The sequence below is a fragment of the Spermophilus citellus genome (genome assembly GCF_964194105.1).
Source record: "Spermophilus citellus genome assembly, chromosome: 10".
In the NCBI taxonomy this organism is placed as follows: Eukaryota; Metazoa; Chordata; class Mammalia; order Rodentia; family Sciuridae; genus Spermophilus; species Spermophilus citellus.
The window spans coordinates 88,454,794-88,475,086 of NC_138197.1; the positions used below are offsets into that span (position 1 = coordinate 88,454,794).

General features: G+C 34.9%; 1 protein-coding gene across 2 annotated transcripts in view; it reads left to right on the forward strand.

Moving 5' to 3' along the window:
- Window positions 1–223: 223 nt before the first annotated feature.
- The window catches only part of NUP107 (nucleoporin 107), a 46,417-nt gene continuing 26,347 nt past the window's right edge, over window positions 224–20,293 (forward strand). Inside the window, exons 1-11 of one of the 2 annotated variants that reach the window (XM_081311796.1) lie at window positions 224–354; window positions 1,927–2,018; window positions 2,499–2,588; window positions 3,185–3,300; window positions 5,546–5,690; window positions 7,854–7,957; window positions 9,118–9,245; window positions 9,928–9,976; window positions 16,580–16,651; window positions 17,061–17,149; window positions 19,896–19,974. In XM_081311796.1, the coding sequence (XP_081167922.1) occupies window positions 347–354; window positions 1,927–2,018; window positions 2,499–2,588; window positions 3,185–3,300; window positions 5,546–5,690; window positions 7,854–7,957; window positions 9,118–9,245; window positions 9,928–9,976; window positions 16,580–16,651; window positions 17,061–17,149; window positions 19,896–19,974 (972 nt within the window). In that variant the 5' untranslated portion in view covers window positions 224–346. The remainder of the gene's footprint in view (window positions 355–1,926; window positions 2,019–2,498; window positions 2,589–3,184; window positions 3,301–5,545; window positions 5,691–7,853; window positions 7,958–9,117; window positions 9,246–9,927; window positions 9,977–16,579; window positions 16,652–17,060; window positions 17,150–19,895; window positions 19,975–20,293) is intronic. The other variant, XM_081311797.1, reaches the window with a different exon arrangement.

Here is a 20,293-nt window from a genome sequence, read left to right on the forward strand (position 1 = left end):
AAGAACACCCCAAGGTGTGAACCACTCCCACAAGCCAGGGTCAGGCAAAGCTGCAGCCCAGCGTCCGGAATAAATCCCGCCCGCGGCCCGCCCCTGCCCAGCTACGCAGAGACACGCATTGGCAAACTTCGCGCCTGCGCCTACGGACCTGCTACTGTTGGTGGGAGTCGCGCATGCGTCAGGTAGGAACTTTGTTTCTTCTCTCCCACACCTTTTTCTTTCAGGCTGGGTTAGTTAGGGAGCGCTTCCGGGTCAAAGGGTTTGCTTCCGGAGAGCGGGAAGGCTGAAACGCGGTGTTTAAACTGGAGCTCGGTTTGCAAGTTTCTGAGTGCAGAAGACAGTAGCCATGGACAGGTCAGTCCTGATGGTGACGACTGGACCCAAAGTCTTGTCCCTCTTGCTGTTAGCGGAACGAAATAAGTAAAACCAGGCTTCCAGAGGAAGCCGGGAGGTCCGGGTAGCTGCTTACAGGACTCTTTTCCTGGGCCGGGAGATTTGGCAATTGATGAAGGACAGGCCGCCTGGCTTGGGCGGAGCAAGGGACACCAATAAAGATAATCTTATATTTCTACCGCTACTCTGCGTTCTTTTTGGCGCTTTCTCACAACTGTGTTCACTCGTGAGGTGGGCGGGGTATGTGGTAGCTGGGTAGTGGGAATGCTAAGTGATCAGCCCGAGATCACAAAGCCAGTCAGTGACAGTACTGAGATCTCAGCCTAGACCTTATGATTAAAAAGTGTTCCAGCAGAGGCTGGGGCTGTGCTTAGTGGAAGAGCGCTTGCCTAGTATAAGTGAGGCACTGGGTTCGATACTCAGCACCACATTAAAAAAATAAATAAATAAAGTAAAGGCATTCTGTCCATCTAAACTACAAAAAAAAATATTTTTAAAGTCAGCATGAGATAGAGTGCCTTCTAATGACCTGATGATTATGCTAGTAGCCTCAAAGTTTCAAGATTCTTACCTTCAGGGAATTTATCGTGTAGCAGTGAAAATGGTGTTTTGTACTGCACCATGGTAAAAGAAATGAAGGAGCCAGTAAGTCTCTCTGACACGGGAAGTATTAGGAAACTTCTCAAAGAAAGTAATTTTCTAGCGGTTTTTGAATAATAATGGTGCATTGTTAAGACCCAAAACTTGAAGCCAGGCTCCGTGGTGTATACCTGTAATCCCAGCTACTTGGAGGCTGAGGCAGGATGACACAAATTGGAGACCACATGGGCAATTTAGCGAGACCCTGTCTCAAAATAAAAGTAAAGGGGCTAGAGTTATATAGTTCAGTGATAGAGCGCTTGCCTAGCATATGTGAGTTTTAGAGTATAGTCCCCAGTAATCCTCACCCCCCAAAAGAGAGAGATTTCTTCAATTAAGGAACTTCTTGATCCACCAGGGGAAGAAAGATTTACTTTCATGAAGCAATTATATAAAACAATATTATATATTCCAGTGTTGAAATAGGACAAAGTAATATACTGAGTGCTATAAACTCAAAGTCTTTTTTTAGTTAAGACTATAAAGAATAAGGATTTGGAGAAGGAGAGGATTTTTAATTATTTATTTATTTTGATACCATGGATTGAACTCAGGGGCACTCAACCACTGAGCCACATTCCCAGTCCTATTTTTTTTGTGTGTGTGTTTTATTTAAAGACAGGGTCTCCCTGAGTTGCTTAGTGCCTCCCTGTTTCTGAGGTTGGCTTTGAACCCAAACCCACAGTTCTCCTGTCTCAGCCTCCCACTGAGCCACATCTCCAGCCCTTTTTATTTATTTTTTTATTTTGTGAGAGGGTCTTGCTAAATTGCTGAAGCTGGTCTCGAACTTGGGAATCTCCTGCCTCAGCCTCCAGAGTGGCTGGAATTATAGGAATGTGCCCCTACACCTGGCAGCAAATACTATATTAAAAGAATTTAATTATACTGTTTTAGGAGTGGCTTTGCGGAGATGTCATCTCCTGTGATCCGAGAGGCAGAGGTGACACGGACTGCTCGGAAACAGAGTGCACAAAAAAGAGCCTTAAGTATCCTTTGCATTTTAAGGATCGGTATACAGTTGCAGCATGTTTTGAATCAATGTTGTAGGATTTTCTTTTTATGAGAGGTATTAAACATTATCTGTAATAAAATACTGTAGAAGTTAGTTTTGTTCACTCCATAGATATTTTATTTGGTCAACATAATGCTCTCACTGAAATTCAATGAGATTAATATTTATGTTTCCTTGATAAAATGTTCTATTTTACTGCTATGTTATAGTTAGAATTTCTTTTTTTAATTTGAAATTTTGGCTGCAAACTCTTAAGATCGATATATAATCTAAGATATCAGAATTTGAATGACAGGGGAAATTAGTTACTTATAACTTGGATTTTAAAAAAAGGTAGCCACAAAATACATGTTCTTGAAAAATTTATTTATACATTTTATGTGGTAAAGCTATGGTTAATTCTTATGGTTAATGATCTTTTCTCCACATGGCAAACTTTTCTTAACTCTTCCTGAAGTCCGGGCTTCTCAAGATGAAAATTTTGGAAATACTACACCAAGAAACCAAATTATCCCACGAACTCCCAGTTCATTTCGACAGCCTTGTAAGATTGTTTTTGTTTTAAAGCATTTAATAATAACAATAGTTAAAATAGCAAATATCATTTATTGTGCACATAATAAACATTTGATTTTAATCATATAAGCACGAATAATAATGATTACAGTTATTTGTCGAACTCTTACTATGAATAAGACATTGTTCTTCACATAAATACACAGTAACTATGACAGTGTTATCTCTATTTTACAACTATCACTAGAAGTGATAGTTAGAGAATTTAAAATGAGTAATAAATTCCATATGTAATGGAACAAAGATTAAAACATTAATCTGTTTAAAGCACACACCCTCTTATACTGTGCTGCCTCAGTATGCTTTATAAAATTGGAATATGAAGGATTTTTAACTGAGCAGTTACAGTATAATGAAAGCATCTCCACTGTATAAAATTTTTCCTGATAGACTTAGTATCTTAGTAAGTTAAATCTTTATAGATGTGTTAATATTTAAAGTATTTATTTGGCTAGGATCCAAATAATTGAAAATTGGAAAATTATTCTTTACTGTTTGCTTGCTTTGTTTCGATGACCACTACTCCCACAACTTGGGTTCTTTTTATTAACTTCTTGTTTGTAGTTACTCCACCAAATCGAAATTTTCTAAGGCATCCAGATGTTTCCTCCATTCTTGGAACAGGAGGGAGGTCTCCCCGGCTTACACAGTCTTCAGGATTCTTGGGAAATCTGTCCATGGTATGTATAAAATTAGTGCTGACTGGGTACAGTGGCACATTCTTATAATCCCAACTACTCTCAAGGCTGAGGCCGGGAAAAACCCCACAAACATTCAGTCACAGAAGTGATCTATGTTGTGAGAGTATAAGGAGAATTTGACTAAATTTGTATTTTGTACTCAAGGGGTAAAATAGAAAACCTTTGAAAAATTAGATGGGATGGATGGCTCTTTAGAACTTATAATGTTGTAGTATTGAAAATAGGAGAAGAGATGTTATATAAACTGATGCAGAATGGCTTCACCTAGGTATTAAAAATATCCTATTTTTTAAAAAGAAAGTGTTGCCAAGAAGAAGGAAACAGAAGGTTTTTGTTGGAGTAGAAGAGTATTATGGCACATTTAGTTCCAAAAACAAGATAAAAATGGTTCTATCTTTGGCTCTGTGCTTTATTAAACAGCCAGAATTTTTTTTTTTTTTTTTTTTTTTTTGTACCAGGATTGAACCCAGGGTGTTTAACTACTGAGCCACATTTCCAGACCTTTTTATTTTTTATTTTGAGACAGGGTCTCACTGGGTTGCTAAGGCTGGACTTGAACTTGCAATCCTCCTTCCTCAGCCTCCCAAGTTGCTAGTATTATAGGCAAGTGCCACCATACCTGGCCAGGCACAGAGATTTTTATTTTCACGTGAAATTGTCTAAGTGTATTCTGAAGAGTAGTTTTGCCTGGTAAACCTCTCCTTATTGAAGGTAAAATCCATCATTCTATTTATTTATTTATTTTTAAGTGTGGTGGTAGGGATCAAACTCAGGACCTCATGCATGATAACCAGGCATTCTACCAATGAACTACACTCTCAGCCCCAAACCCATCTTTAATATTTATTATAGCATTGGGGCTGGAAATATAGCTCAGTGGAAGAATGTGTGCTTAGCCTGCACGAAGTTTTGAGTTTGTCCTCCCTGGCACTACAAAGGAAAAAAGAAAGGATAAAAAAAAAATACTGTCCTTATGAAACTTATTTATTTTGACAGTGTTTTTTTTTTTTTCAATTTTTGTTTTGTTTTGTTTCACTTAAAAACATGAATAAATTGCCTGCTTTTGGATTTAAGCAAAAGAAAAAGACTTCTTATCAGTGTACTGCTTCAGATCCATAAGATTAATAGTAAAATTTTTTCTCTTTTATAGTAGAGGTATTTTCCTGATTTTTCTCAATTTGTATGTCAGTCATGAGAGATAGTACTGGGTATAGGTTTCTCTGAATTAAATAAAATAAAATTATTTGCTTTAATATTTTTACCATATGTCTACTGTGAAGATTTGATTGTAGACCAAAGTACTTTCTTGCATTTCCTCTACATCAGAATTTCCAGATACAGCCTTTTCATACATAGATACTTCAGTTTCTGTCTCTGAGATATAAGGATACTTTTTTTGGCATATATTACTGTTAACACATGTAACTAACACAGTAATTCGTTATCATTTCAGACATCCATTTTATATCACTATTGCTTAATGACAAGGATGCTTTCTGAGAAATGCAGTGTTGGGTAATTTTGTTGTCATGATCATAGAGTATACATATCAAACTAAGATGCTAGAGTGTCACTGGGTGATATGATTTTGTACAACACGGTCATTTATGTATTGTTTATGGAGCATAATATATATATAATGACTGTAGACATTATAGTACATATTTCAGTAAGTGCTTGAAGTTCTTGTTCTATCAAAATTTTTGTTGTTTTGTTTAAATCAGAATCCAGACAATGAACACATTAGACATTTATGTATCTTTAAGTTTTCTAATGTGTAGTTCCTCATCTTTTTTTAATTACTATTAATTTGTTACAGAAACTGCATTATTTGTCCTGTACAGGTCCCCAAAAGTAAAAAATTGAGGTGAACTTACATGTAGGTCTTTATTTTACCTACTAATAAGAGCATAAATTTTACAAAGTGTAATCTTCATTGACTTTTTTAAAAATATTTTTTATTTTATTTTTATGTGGTGCTGAGGATCAAACCCAGTGCCTCATGCATACTAGGTGAGCGCTCTACCTCTGAGCCACAACCCCAGCCCCTTCATTGACTTTTTTTAAAGGCATGAAATAATACATTGGAAAAAACAATTTAAAAACCTTGTTGGCTATCTTTTTAAAAATGAAAATCATATATGTAATGTTTCAGTATTTTTTAACTTTATTTAGTATTAAAATATTTATTCACCTAATAACAATAGCTCCATTGCTTTTCAAGGTAACTAATCTGGATGACAGTAATTGGGCAGCTGCATTCTCATCACAGCGTTTAGGGCTCTTCACAAACACAGAACCGCACAATGTAACAGAGGATGTAAATCTCAGTGCCGTTATGTTACGTGAAGATGATCCTGGAGAAGCTGGTAAAATGGCTTTTAAGTTTTGTGACAAAGTAGCTTTTCACTTTGCAAAGGTCAAGGAAACTATCTCCTGTTCCTGAACATTATTAAATACTTTTTTGGTTGTGGGGAGTGCCATAAAATTTTTTTTTTTCCCAAAATACTGAAGACTAGAAGTCAAAGATATTGGCAGGGGTTACTTTCTTTTAAGATTTCTCTCCTTGGCTTACAGGTGGCTATTTTCCTCCCATGTTTTTACATAGTTTTCCTTCTATGTATAACATTGTTATGTAGGTTTTTCATTACTTTAGCATCATAAGCTAGCACTCATAGATGAGTGCTAGTCAATGTGCTTACCAGTAAGCATTATCTTATATAATACCATGGTCCTTTCCATAGTCTATTAAAGAGGTAATCATTCCCATTTTAGAGGAAAGGAAACTGCTACTCACAGGGGTTAAATTAGCTTGCTTAAGATCACCTGGCTAGGAAGTAATGGCAACTGGATTTGAAACTAAGCAGTTAGATTTCAGAGCCCTGCTCTTAATACTTCGGTAACCACTATTTTCTTGTAGCATTTGCTAGTAATATGTACCCAGGTATAGAGTGACTTAAAAATACTTTCTCCTTAATCTATAAAATAGAAGAATTCCATTTTAAAGGCAATACCTTAAATATTGTACAATACTATACTAAAGTGTATGTATTTCCCCTGAGTAGAACATATTAGTGTCCAGTATCGACTCTTAGCTACTTTGATATGGAAAACTTAAAATACAATTCAGGTGTTCTAAAATTTGAACCATATACTGTTTTTTTTTTTTGTAATGATTGTCAATAACACAGAAAAGACTAATAACTACTACATCTTTGGAATCTTAAAAGACTTACACGTAACAAAAGAAAAATAAACTGGACTATATCAAAAGTTTAATCTTTCATGTATCAAAAGATATAATCAATAGAGCGAAAAGCAGCTAGGATGTAATGAAAAAATATTTTAAATATATATCTGATAAGGAGTTCATATCTAAAATGTATACATATATAAAACTCCCATAACTTAACAATAAAACATTAATTTGGTTAAAAAAAAAATAGGCAAATCTAGGCGGCACAGTGGTGCACACCAATTACTTATTAGGATGAGGCATAAGGATTGCAGTCAAGAGCAGCCTGGTTCTTGATTAGTTAAACCCTGTCCCAAAATAACATAAAAAGGTCTAGGGACATGGCCTAGTGGTAAGCACTTCTAGCGCATGTGACCTGGATTCGTTCCCCAGTACCACCTCCTTCCCCCCAAAAAAGGCAAAAAACTTGAATAGACATTTCTTAAGAGAATATATGTACATAGCCATTAAGCACATGAAAATATAATCAACATCATCATAATCATTATAGAAATGTAAATTGAAACCATAAAATAACAACTATTGACAAGTATAGAGAAATCAAAACTCTCATGTACTGTTGTATTGGTGTGAATGTAAAATGGTACAGCCTCTGTGGAAAACAGTTTGGCAATTCCTCAAAAAACTAAAAATAATAATATTATTCATAGTACCTAGTATCCATTTTTAGATGAATGGAAGAATAAAATATAGTACTTACATAAAATAGAATAGTATTCAACTAAAAATGAAAGACATTCTGACATGTATTACAACATGGATGAACCTTGAGGATGTTATGCTAAGTGCAATAAGTCAGTTTCAAAAAGACAAATATTGGGGCTGGGGTTGTGGCTTAGTGGTAGCATGTGCAAGGCATTGGGTTTGATTCTCAGCACTGCATATAAATAAATTAAATAAAGATCTATCAACAATATATATTTAAAGACAAATATTGTATTATTATACTTAAAAGAAGTACTTAGAGTAATCAGACTTCACAGAATAGAATGATGGTTGCCAGGGGCTTGAGAAATACAGGATGGGCATTTGTAATGTATATTTTTTTGCTAAGTGCAAATTTGTAATGTATATTTTACTGATTAAAATGTTTTAGGACTAGGATGTAGCTGAGTGGAAGAGTACTTGCCTAGCATGTAGAAGGCCCTGGGTTGAATCCCAGCACCGTAAAATAAATAAATAAACAGCAGTAAAAAAAAAAATTATTGTTTGTGTTTTCAAACAGAATTACCTAAAGTATGTCCTTTTTCTTTGTTTTCTTTTTAATGTGTTTTAGCATCCATGAGTATGTTTTCTGATTTCCTGCAGTCGTTTTTGAAGCACTCTTCAACTACAGTTTTTGACCTTGTGGAAGAGTATGAAAATATTTGTGGTAGTCAGGTAAACTAATTTTACTGCATCAAGGTCAAATTTCTGGACTTTTAGTTTTATTGAACAGTATGAACCTGTTACTTTCCATACTAATTTTAAAAGAAATGTCTTAGGAGCCAGGTGCTGTGGGTCATGCATTGAGGCATAAAAGTAGGCATACTTTGGAGGCTCAGGCAGGAGGATCAAAGACAACCTGGAAAACTTAGCAAGACCCTGTGTCAAAATAAAATTTTAAAAAGAGATGGGGATAAACATCAGCACAAGAGCCCTTGATTCAATCCTCAGTAACACAAACAAACAAACAAACAAATGCTTTAGGGGTGCAGTGGCAGGAGAGATAGGGCAGTCAGCCAGAGCATCTCTGCTTTTTATATATTGAAGGCCCATAATAAGATTTCTTTGGAGGAACAAAAGAAATCTGCTTAAAGAAAATAAAAAATGTACAGAGAATTCAATATTCAACAACAAGAAAACAGTTGAAGTTTTAAAACTGTACCTTGGCTGCTGTTGTTGAATCTGAAATCTAAAGTTAATTAATCCCCACCACCCCTGTACTGGGAGTTGAACCCAGGGGCAGTATGTCACTGAACTACATTTCCAATCGTTTTTAAAAATTTTTTATTTTGTGACAAGGTCTTGCTGAATTGCTAAGGCTAGCCTCCAACTTGTGATCCTCTGCTTCAGCTTCTCAAGTTGCTAGAATTACAGGCACGCACAACCATGCCTGGCTATAAAAGTATGTTAAACTCATATGTATATACTCACATAAATATACCTTGCCCTAAATTTGGGTCATTTCTAGTGGGAATGTTATATTATATTATGTTCAATTCAGAAAGACAGAAATAGGTTAGACCTCATGCTTGGTATGTGCCTTCAATTCCAGCGACTTGGGAGGCTGAGTCAGGAGGATTGCACATTTAAGGCCAGCCTCAGCATCTTAGACACTGTCTCAAAGTAAAAAATAAAATGAACTAGGATTTGGCTCGGTGGTAGAGTGCCCCTGGGTTCAATCCTCAGTCCCCCCCCCCAAAAAAAAAATGTAGAATAGGAAAGGTTTATAATATGTATATATACATTTAACATTGTGTACTTAAAGAACTCAAAGTTACTTAAAAACTCAAAATTTTAGAAAATTAACCTCTTTAAATTTTGTGGTTTTAATTCAGGTGAATATACTGAGTAAAATAGTGAGCCGAGCAACCCCTGGACTGCAAAAGTTTTCAAAAACAGCCAGTATGCTGTGGCTTCTTCAACAGGAGATGGTCACATGGAGGCTGCTAGCTTCTTTGTATAGGTAAAATTGTATAGACTTTATAAATGAAATGAACATAAGGTAACAAACCAACAGGAAAATTAATTTGTAAGTTAGAGTAAGATGAGTTTGGAAATAAATTTTGCCATTTTTGAGGCTTATCATTTCTAATATAGTTGTCGGGTGAATTACAAGAAAAGAAAGGGCTTTCAGATCATAAAGCTGGTGACTAAAAAAAAATTGGTTATGTATAAAGATTTAAGGAAAGTGCTAAAAATAGAGCAATACTTAGATGAAGATAGATTTAGAGAAAGAACTGAAAGTATACTTTATATAATGGAAGTTTGAAAAAAGTTAATCAAGTTTTCTATCTCGTGCTCAGTGGTTTTGGCTTTTTACTGTTGCTTTCCATGCTGATGAGAAAATAAAGAAAATCATATTACTCTTATTTTTCCATATAGAAAAGGTATATGCATTTTCAGGTAGTCATTAGAGACCTTTTTGTAGTGTGTATTTTTAGTAAACACCAGTTTTGTCCAGGTGTCAAATTCAACAGGCATTTACTACTCTTGTCTTGTATTCAAAGTTTAGTGATTAAGTAAATTGGAAACTCATTTGTTGGTGACAGAATGCATGTGTTCACATGCAATAGCTTAAAAGGTGAGTTCATATATTCATTCATGTAAAATTAAGACCTTTTCATTTTGTGTTATTTTTTCCTTAGGGACAGAATACAGTCTTCATTAGAAGATGAAAATATGTTTGCAATTGCTGTAAGTTTTATATTAGTTTTTTTCCTTTATAGATGCTTAAAAATTAAAATGTTTTTTAGTCATAGGATGTGATATTTCAATACTCCATCATGAATTTCTGCATTTAAAAAATTATACAAGTACATAAAAGATTACAACTTGGTAAAATGATCAAATCCTGATTTACATTACAGACTATAGGTAAAAGTCCTTCTTTATCCTCCTGACTATTAAGCATACCAATTTGGTTTGTATCCTACCAGATATTTTTCTGTGCAACTTTATACATACACATTTTCTTGCATATAAGTTGTTTTTTTAACATACAGTATAATTTCATTTATATATTATACTGAATATTTTTGAGTTATATTTCTTAATTATTGTGTCAGTTCATATAAGTTTACCTTATTTTTTCATGGTAAATCAGAATATAAAGATGCCATAAGCATACATTTCCTGCTGGACAGATTTAGGATGTTTCCAGTATTTTTGCTATAGTAGTCAATAATGCATTTGAAAATTCTTTTTCATGCTTATTTGTGTTTTCCAGTATTTCCTATATTTCCAGAAGTACATTCCTTGGGCCAAAATTTGAGATTGTCATTACTTAATATGCCAGTTCTTATTCTTCATTAATAGTTTATGAAAATGTTTATTCTGGTGACATATTAGCAATCATTTGATATTCCCAGCTGGGAAAATATCTCATTTTAATTTGTAAATCTTTAGTCACTAGTGAAATGTCATGTTTTTTCATTCACACCATACGTATTTATGAATTTGCATTCATATCCTTGGCTTATTTCCCTATTATTTATTTTCTTACTAATCCTTTTTTATACATGTTAGCAATATTTTTCTGTTACTTGTTTTCTAACTCTATGAGTTCTTTTCCATTTTCATCTGATCACATGTCTTATGTTTTCCTTTTGTAAGCATTGTCTTGTGTCCCATAAGGAAGGCCTTTCCTGTTTCACTTTATTTATTTATTTATTTATTTATTTTTGGTGAATCTAGGAGTGCTTAACCACTGAGCTACAACCCGGCCCTTTTTTGTAATTTAGTTAGAGACAGGGTCTTGCTGAGTTGCTCAGGACCTCAATAAGTTGCTAAGGCTGGCTTTGAACTTGCAATCCTCCTGCCTCAGCCTCTGGAGCCTCAACCACTGGGATTATAAGTATGTTCCACCATATCTGGCTAATTATTTATTTGTTTGTATGTTTATTTATTTATTAGTAAAGCACCCCTGGGTGAGTTGAGCACTCTTGATTCAATCTCCAGTACCTCATTAAAAAAAAAAAAATTCACTGTTTCCTCCTAAATTTAACTTTTTAAAAAAAGTCAAAAGCTTACATAATAAGTTGTTTTTTTGTTTGTTTGTTTTGGGGAGAGAGAGAGAGAGAATTTTTTAACATTTATTTTTTTGGCAGACACAACATCTTTGTTTGTATGTGGTGCTGAGGATTGAACCTGGGCCGCACGCATGCCATGCGAGCACCCTACCGCTTGAGCCACATCCCCAGCCCAACATAATAAGTTCTTGAATTTATCCAGTCTGAGTTTATCTATAAAGTAGGCGAGAAATTTAACTTTTTTCAAGTAAATATTCATTTATCCCAACAAGCCAACCTTTCTTCACTGATTTGTAATGCTAACTTTATAATATACCCAATCATATTTATACATGGAAGTTTTTGAATTGATTGATTCATTTGAAAGCCAGTACTATACAAAATGATTTACTCTAACTCAAGAAATTTTAATATCTGGGTAGGAGAAGTCCCCTCTCCCATTTCTAAGTATAGTTTTGGCTATATTTTGCATAGTATTTCCCTTGACAAACTTTACACTTTCCATTTTTTAAAAATCTTCAATGGTATATTTATTGAAATAATAGTGAATTTGTAGATTAATTTGGGGAAAAATGTTATCTTTACCATATTGAGTGTTCCCATTTGTAAAATGGTGTCTCTTTCCATTCAGATCTTTCATATAGGTCTTGTGGTCTTCTCTATAAAGTTCTCTATGAATCCTACTATAAATGGATTCTCTTATATTTTCTAATTAGTTATTATTGTCAAATGGAAAGTTACTGATTTATGTGTAGCATTCTTATTTGCCATCTTTCTGAGCTCTCTTACCATCTCTAATAGTTTTTCCTTTTGATTTTATTGGATTCTCTGTGTCTTTAGTAATCATCTACAAATACTAAGTTTCCCTTACTCCTTTATAGTCATTATCCCTCTTTCTTTTTTTGGTTTTGGGGGTGGCAGGTACCAGGGATTGAACTCAGGGGTACTCGACCACTAAGCCATATCCCCAGCCCTGTTTTATATTTTATTTAGAGACAGGGTCTCACTAAGTTGCTTAGTGCCTTACTTTTGCTGAGGCTAGCTTTGAACTGGTGATCCTCCTGCCTGAACCTCGGAGCCGCTGGGAATATAGGTGTGTGCCACCATGCCCGCTGGCTCTCTATTTATTTTTGTTGTTGTTGGTACTGGGGATTGAACCTGAGGGCCTTTACCACTGAGCTATATCCCCATACAACATCGAATTATATCACTAATAGCAGACATTCTTTTCTTGTTCCTGAAAAGAATGCTTCTGTTTCATCCTTACATTTGATGGCTCACCACAGATTAAGAATATTTTTTCCTCCTAATTTACTAAGACAGAATGGGTATTGAATGCAGTCAAATGTTTATTTTTTGTTTTGTTTTAGCTTCTATAGATACTTGCTTTACTTTATTAGTGCAATAACTTGTAATAATATTTTCACTAATATCAGATTATCTCAGGGTAAGCTGTCAGTCATATTGTATTCCTAAATATACTAATAAATTCTGTTAGCTAATATTTGATTTAGGACTTCCCTAAGTATGGTTTCTTCCTTTCTTTCTTTTTGGTAACATTATCATCCTTTTGGTGTCTAGAGTCCTGCTGCCTCTCCAGAACATGTTCAGAAATCTTCCATCTTTTTTTTGTGTCCTGTTGAAGAATGTAAAATTATTTGTTCTTTGAAGTCTTAAAAAAACATGCCTGTATCCAGCACTCAGGGCTGAGGCAGGAGGATCAGTTGAGCCCATGAGTTCAGACTAGCATAAGCAACAGTTTAGTGAGAACCCATCTCAAAAACAAAACATTGAGACCAGATGCCTTCTGAGGGTTTAATTATTTATCTTTTGATTTCAAAAGTAATTGAGCCTAGCACAGTGGTGCACACCAATAATCCCAGCAGCTCCAGAGACTGAGGTAGGAGGATCTCAAGTTCAAAACCAGCCTCAGCAAAAGCGAGGTGCTAAGCAATTCAGTGAGACCATCAGACCCTGTCTCTTAATAAAATACAAAATAGGGCTAGGGATGGGGCTGAGTGGCAGAATGCCCCTGAGTTCAATCCCCAGTACACTCCCTTACCGCTACCCCCGCAAAAAAAAAAAAAAAAAAGTAATTAATGTTTGAAGTATATAAGGAAAAGAGAATAATATGTATTTTTAAAATAAATAACTTAAGCTATCTATGTCTATTAGTCTGCATTTTAACCTAAAATATTTTTAGTATCTTTCCAATCTCTTAATTATTTATTCCACAAATAACAAAAAAGTAACATACACATTTAAGGAAGGTACTTATATTTGCATTTTCATTGAACTCACTTATTAGTTCTCATAGTTTCCTAGTGACTGTTTTTATATTTATTTTTTAGTTGTACACAATACCTTTAGTTTGTTTTTATGTGGTGCTGAGGATTGAACCCAGGGCCTCGCATGTGCTAGGCAAGTGCTCTACTAATGAGCCACAACCCCGGCCCCACCCTTGGATTTGATTTTTCCAAGTAGGCAATTCTGTTATCTATACATAATAATGGCTTTGATTCTTTTTCCCATATTTATTAGTATATAGTTCTTTTTCTGATTTTATTGTGGTAGCTAGAATTTTTTAGGTAAAGTTGAATAATAGAGATTCTTCTTTTAGTCTGCTGCATTTTAAAGGAAGTGTCTCACTTTACAGTTAGAAATAGTACTTGCTAGAGGTTTTAATCAGATAGTTACACTATTCTTCTAATTTGTGAATTGTTTGCATGTTTATGTGTTGCTAGGCATTGAATCCAGGGCCTTGTACTTTCTAGTCAGGCGCCCTCCCACTGAGCTATACCCCTATCCCTTTTTATTTTTATTTTTTTAATCTTTATTTTATTTACTTATTTTTATGTGGTGCTGAGGATCAAACTCAGGGCCTCACACATGCTAGGTGAGCGCTGTACTGCTGAGTCACAACCTCAGCCCCCCTTTTTATTTTTTATTTTGAGACAGATTCTCACTAAGTTACCCAGCCTGGGACTTAGGATTCTCATGCCTCAGCCTTCTTAGTAGCTGGGATTACAGGCATTTGCCACCATGTCCAACTTGAAGTTTTTTTTTTTTTTTTTTTTTTTTTTAATCAAATGATATTTTGGCATTGATCAATAAGTTCATGTAGGCTGAAGATACAGTTCAGTGGTGGATTGGTTGCCTACCACATGTGAGGCCTTGGGTTTAGTGGCCAGAACTGTTTAAAAAAAAAATAGAAGTTAATATAGCTTTTCTCTTTTTATTTAACATTTATTTTTTTTTAGTTGTAGGTGGTCACAATACCTTTATTTTATTTTTATGTGGTGCTGAGTATGGAACCTACCCAGTGCCTCATGCAGGCTAGGCGAGTGCTCTTCCTCTGAACCACAACCCCAGCCCAGCTTTTCTCCTTTAACCCATAAATAAAATAAATTAATAGATATGACTCATGCTTGAACTAGTCACAATATATTATCCTTTTCATATACTGTTTATGGTTACTTTGCTTCTATTTCTATAATGTTGTCATTTCAAGTCAGTCTTTTTTTTTTTCCTTTTTTTTTATTGGTTGTTCAAAACATTACAAAGCTCTTGACATATCATATTTCATGCATTAGATTCAAGTGGGTTATGAACTCCCATTTTTACCCCAAATACAGATTGCAGAATCACATCGGTTACACATCCACATTTTTACATAATGCCATATTAGTAACTGTTGTATTCTGCTACCTTTCCTATCCTTTACTATCCCCCCCTCCCCTCCCCTCCCATCTTCTCTCTCTACCCCATCTACTACTGTAATTCATTTCTCTCCTTTTTTTTTTTTTTCCCATTCTCCTCACAACGTCTTATATGTAATTTTGTATAACGGTAAGGGTCTCCTTCCATTTCCAATGCAATTTCCCTTTTCTCTCCCTTTCCCTCCCACCTCATGTCTCTGTTTAATGTTAATCTTTTCCTCCTGCTCTTCCTCCCTGCTCTGTTCTTAGTTCCTCTCATTATATCAAAGAAGACATTTGGCATTTGTTTTTTAGGGATTGGCTAGCTTCACTTAGCATAATCTGCTCTAATGCCATCCATTTCCCTGCAAACTCCATGATTTTGTCATTTTTTAGTGCTGTGTAATACTCCATTGTGTATAAATGCCACATTTTTTTTATCCATTCATCTATTGAAGGGCATCTGGGTTGGTTCCACAGTCTAGCTATTGCGAATTGTGCTGCTATGAACATCGATGTGGCAGTATCCCTGTAGCATGCTCTTTTAAGGTCTTCAGGGAATAGTCCGAGAAGGGCAATAGCTGGGTCAAATGATGGTTCCATTCCCAGCTTTCCCAGGAATCTCCATACTGCTTTCCAAATTGGCTGCACCAATTTGCAGTCCCACCAGCAATATAGAAGAGTACCCTTTTCCCCACATCCTCACCAGCACTTGTTGTTTGACTTCATAATGGCTGCCAATCTTACCTGGAGTGAGATGGTATCTTAGGGTGGTTTTGATTTGCATTTCTCTGACTGCTAGAGATGGTGAGCATTTTTTCATGTACTTGTTGATTGATTGTATGTCCTCCTCTGTGAAGTGTCTGTTCAGGTCCTTGGCCCATTTGTTGATTGGGTTATTTGTTATCTTATTGTTTAATTTTTTGAGTTCTTTGTATATTCTGGATCTCAGGGCTCTATCTGAAGTGTGAGGGGTAAAAATTTGTTCCCATGATGTAGGCTCCCTATTTACCTCTCTTATTGTTTCTCTTGCTGAGAAAAAACTTTTTAGTTTAAGTAAGTCCCATTTGTTGATTCTTGTTATTAACTCTTCAAGTCAGTCTTAAAAGCCTTGGATTACATTTAGGTTTTACTATTTACTATCTTTTGCCATGTTAATGAAAAGATTTTTAAAGTTCATTTTTTTAAACTATTTTATTTTGCTTATTTTTCACTGAAGCAACACATTGGGGAAATAGAACTTTTATATTCTAATTGTAATAAATTAAAATATCAGGCAAGAATAGCTACAAATTAATCAGGTTGAAATTTATTTATAGATATTTTTCAAAGATGAATATACAGGACTGGGTGTGTAGTTCTGTGGTTGAGTGATTACCTAGTACATGCAAGGCTCTGCATTCAATCCCTAGCACTACCAAAAAAGAAAAAAAAAAAGATGAATTTGCATATTGACTATATAGTAAGACATGTGGGCGATTAAATATACTTACTTCTGGTTGGCTTTTATTTTTCTGTTGAAATAATATTCTTACAGCATCTTCTTTTCTTTTTTTATGTACTTGTAATAGGCTATTAATGCCAGTGAGAAAACAGTTGTGGAAGCTTTATTTCAGAGAGATTCACTTGTTCGACAAAGTCAGGTATGTCTAGAAATTTTAAATTTTGTTTCTAAAGAAATAGAGAAAATGTAAATGACATACAATTTAAAACTGAAGTTTTTAAAATGTAAAACCTTTTTTTCTACTTGATCCTTTTATTGGTAACTCAAAGAAATTTGGAAAGTTGTTTTTTAATTTTTAAATAACAATGTTTTGCATAAAATAACAATCCTATTTCCAGGAATAGCCTGTTAAAAAACTGTATTGTTCCTATGGAATATTTTATTCTTTTCTCAAAATATTTGTTTGTCTTAAAGAAATAGAATAGTGTTTGGAAAAATTGTTACTTGACATTTTTAAAATCAGAAATTACTTAAATGAAGGGTAGGAGTTCCACTACAAATGAAACACCAGATTTTATAATTATTACTAATGTTTTTTTTTTTCTTAGCTGGTGGTAGATTGGTTGGAGAGTATTGCCAAAGATGAAATTGGAGATTTTTCTGATAATATTGAGTTTTATGCAAAATCAGTATATTGGTAAGTCACTGAGCTTTTGTTCCTGAATTCACTTAATGTTTATTTTGTTTACTTATCTTTCAGTAAATGTTTATTCAGTTTTTACTTGGTTTAAATTGTGAGCAAAACAGATAAAGCTCTGTCTTTATGCAGTTTATAATTGTTTAAGAGAGTTAAACAGCAAATAAATATATGTCCTGTTGGAGAGTTAAGAACTTTGGGAGAAAAGTAAATTAGTTAATTAATAGAGGATGGCAATGAGTCTTATTTTAAGTGGAAGAGGTGGTCAGGGAAAGGTTTACTAATGTGAAAGATAGTAAGAGCTGAGCACAATAGCACATACCTGTAATCCTAGTGATTTGGGAGACCAATGCAGGAGTTTTGCAAGTTTTGAGGCCAGCCTTAAATGTAACTGAGTGGTAACGCATTCCTGGGTTCAATCACCAGTACCCCCACCACCCCTGGGGAAGAAACAAAAAAGATAGTAAGAGACTTTTAAAGGAATAAAGGAGACTGGGAGCATTGGTATATGCCCATGAGTCCCAGTTACTTGGGAGGCTGAGAAAGAAGGATCACAAGTGTGAGGCCAGCCTGCGCAATTTAATGAGATCCTGCCACAAAAAAAAAAAAAAAAAAAAAAGGCGGGGGGATATAGCTCAGTGATAGAGTACTTGCCTAGGATACATGGGGCTCTGGATTCAATCCCCAGTATCACCAAAAAAATAAGATAAGAAGAAAGAAAAGAAAGGAGGCAAGTTGTGCAAAAGTTGGTATAACAAATGTTCTGAGGTAGAATAGAAACCTCAAAGATCCTGAAAAGGAAAAGTATTTGCACAGTTAGGCCACTGTGAACAGAAAAGGAAATGAGATTGGAGAGAGCCAGCTCAGATGAGACTTACACTTAGGCCAATATAAAGATTTTAGGCTTTATTCTAAATGTAATGGAAGACCTTGAGAATAAAAGAATGACATGATCCAACTTATGTGTTCAAATAATCACCTTGCTGCTTTTTAAAAATAATCATATTTTGATCATCAGGAAGACACTTCTGCTATGTTTCCACTTATATTTTGTTTATTAAAAATTTCCCCACGTCCTTCAGTGCTTCTGAATTATTATAGCACCTTGAAGCCAAAAACACCCCTAGGTTAAAAGAACAATTTATTTCAGTACTTAAAAATGTTTAGATTGCCCTTGAATTCAGTAATATGTTTATATAGATTCTATAGCTCTTTTCTCTACTTAACTAGCAAATTAGAACTACTCAGTGTTTGTTAAAAATTAAATCCTGAGTAGTGATTTTTCTGAAAGGAGGTGAAAGTTTCATTTTCAGGAAAAAAAAAAAAAATTATTGATTAAATTTTCCTGATAAGATTTTTGCGACTTTTTCATGAGCTAGTCTTTTCTAAAAAATGATCAGTGATATAGATCCCCACTTATGTGTTTGGTTTTGTTTGTTTGTTTGTAATACTGGAAATTGAACTTAGGAGCATTCTACTAATGAGTTTTTTTTTTTTTAATTTTTCTGAGACAGGATCTTACTAAATTCCCCCAGGCTGTCCTCAGACTTGTAATCCTCCTGCCCCAGCTTCCTGAATAGTTGGGATTATATGCACCACCATACCCAGTGATAATTTGGTTTTAGCTAAAGCATCAAAGCAATCCAGTGGGAATGGAATCTCTTTTCAACAAACTGCAGAAAAACATCTGTAAAAAAGTTTCCTCGAATTATATCCAACAATTAATGTAAAATGCATCATCATCCTAAATGTAGAAACTAAACCCATATGCTTTAAATAGAAACATAAGAAGATATCTTTGTGACTTGAGGACAGGCAAATGTTTTCTATGTCACAGAAAGCAGTTATCAGAGGGAAAAAATGACTTCATCAAAGTTAAAAGAATCTCACTTAAAGACACCATTAAGAAAATAAGTGTGAAAAAGACACAGACTAGTAGAAACATACAGAGCATTAGTTCAAGAAGAATACAACCCTATTAAAAAGGATAACCCCAGGCTGGGGATATAGCTCAATTGGTAGAGTGTTTGCCTTGCATGCATAAGGCCCTGGATCAATCCCCAGCCCCATTTAAAAAAAAAAAAATGATAATCCAGTAAAAAGGGCAGAAATGTAAAAAGCACCTCATAAAAACAGGTCAGTGCTGGGTATGTTGACACACACCTATAATCCTAGCAATTTGGGAGGCTGAGCCTGGAGGATCACGAGTTCACAAGGCCAGCTTCAGCAACAAAGTGAGGCTCTAAACAACTTAGTGATAACTGACTCAAAATAAAACATAAAAAGGCTAGGAATGTGGCCTGGTAGTAAAGCATCTCGGTTCAATCTCCCAGTGACAAAAAAAAAAAAAAAAAGGAAAACAAAAAAACAGGTGGATGAAAAAGTGTTCAACATCATTAGTCATCTGAGTCAAACTGCCTCTTGCACGTTTTTCCCCTAGGTTTATAGTCTTATTACTTTGACTTGATTTGATTTTTTTTTTTTTTAAAGATATAGCCTATTTTAAGCTGACGTACACTTGTAATCCCAGTGGCTCAGGAAGCTGAGGGAGGAGGATCGTGAGGTCAAAGCCAGCCTCAGCAAATCAAGGCACTAAGCAACTCAGTGAGATCTTGTCTCTAAAAAAAATACAAAATAGGGCTAGGCATGTGGCTTAGTGGTCGAGTACCCCTGAGTTCAATCCCCAGTACCAAAAGAAGTAGGCCTATTTTAAATGGCCTCTTTAAAAATATTTTTTTTCTTTCAGGGAAAATACTCTCCATACCTTAAAACAACGACAGCTAGCTTCTTACATGGGAAGTGTCCGTCCACTTGTCACTGAATTGGTATGTATTCTTTTTTTGGTGTGTGGATTGAACCCAGAACTTTGTGCTTTGCATGTGAGGCAGACACTCAACCCACTGAGCTATTTCCCCAGCCCTGGTATGTGTTCTTGAAATAAAGGATGTCTTTAGTGATAGTTTTAAAAATTTTAAGAGCTGAAAATTTTCTCCTGGACCCTTGTTTTAGTCTTCAGAAGGCTTTTATGCACTAACATTTTACTCTGAAATAACTAAGTTTCATTTTAATTTGATGGAATGTATTTGAACATATGCAGGCCTGTAAATTGTAAAAGAAGATACAGAAAGTGTACCTGATAATACC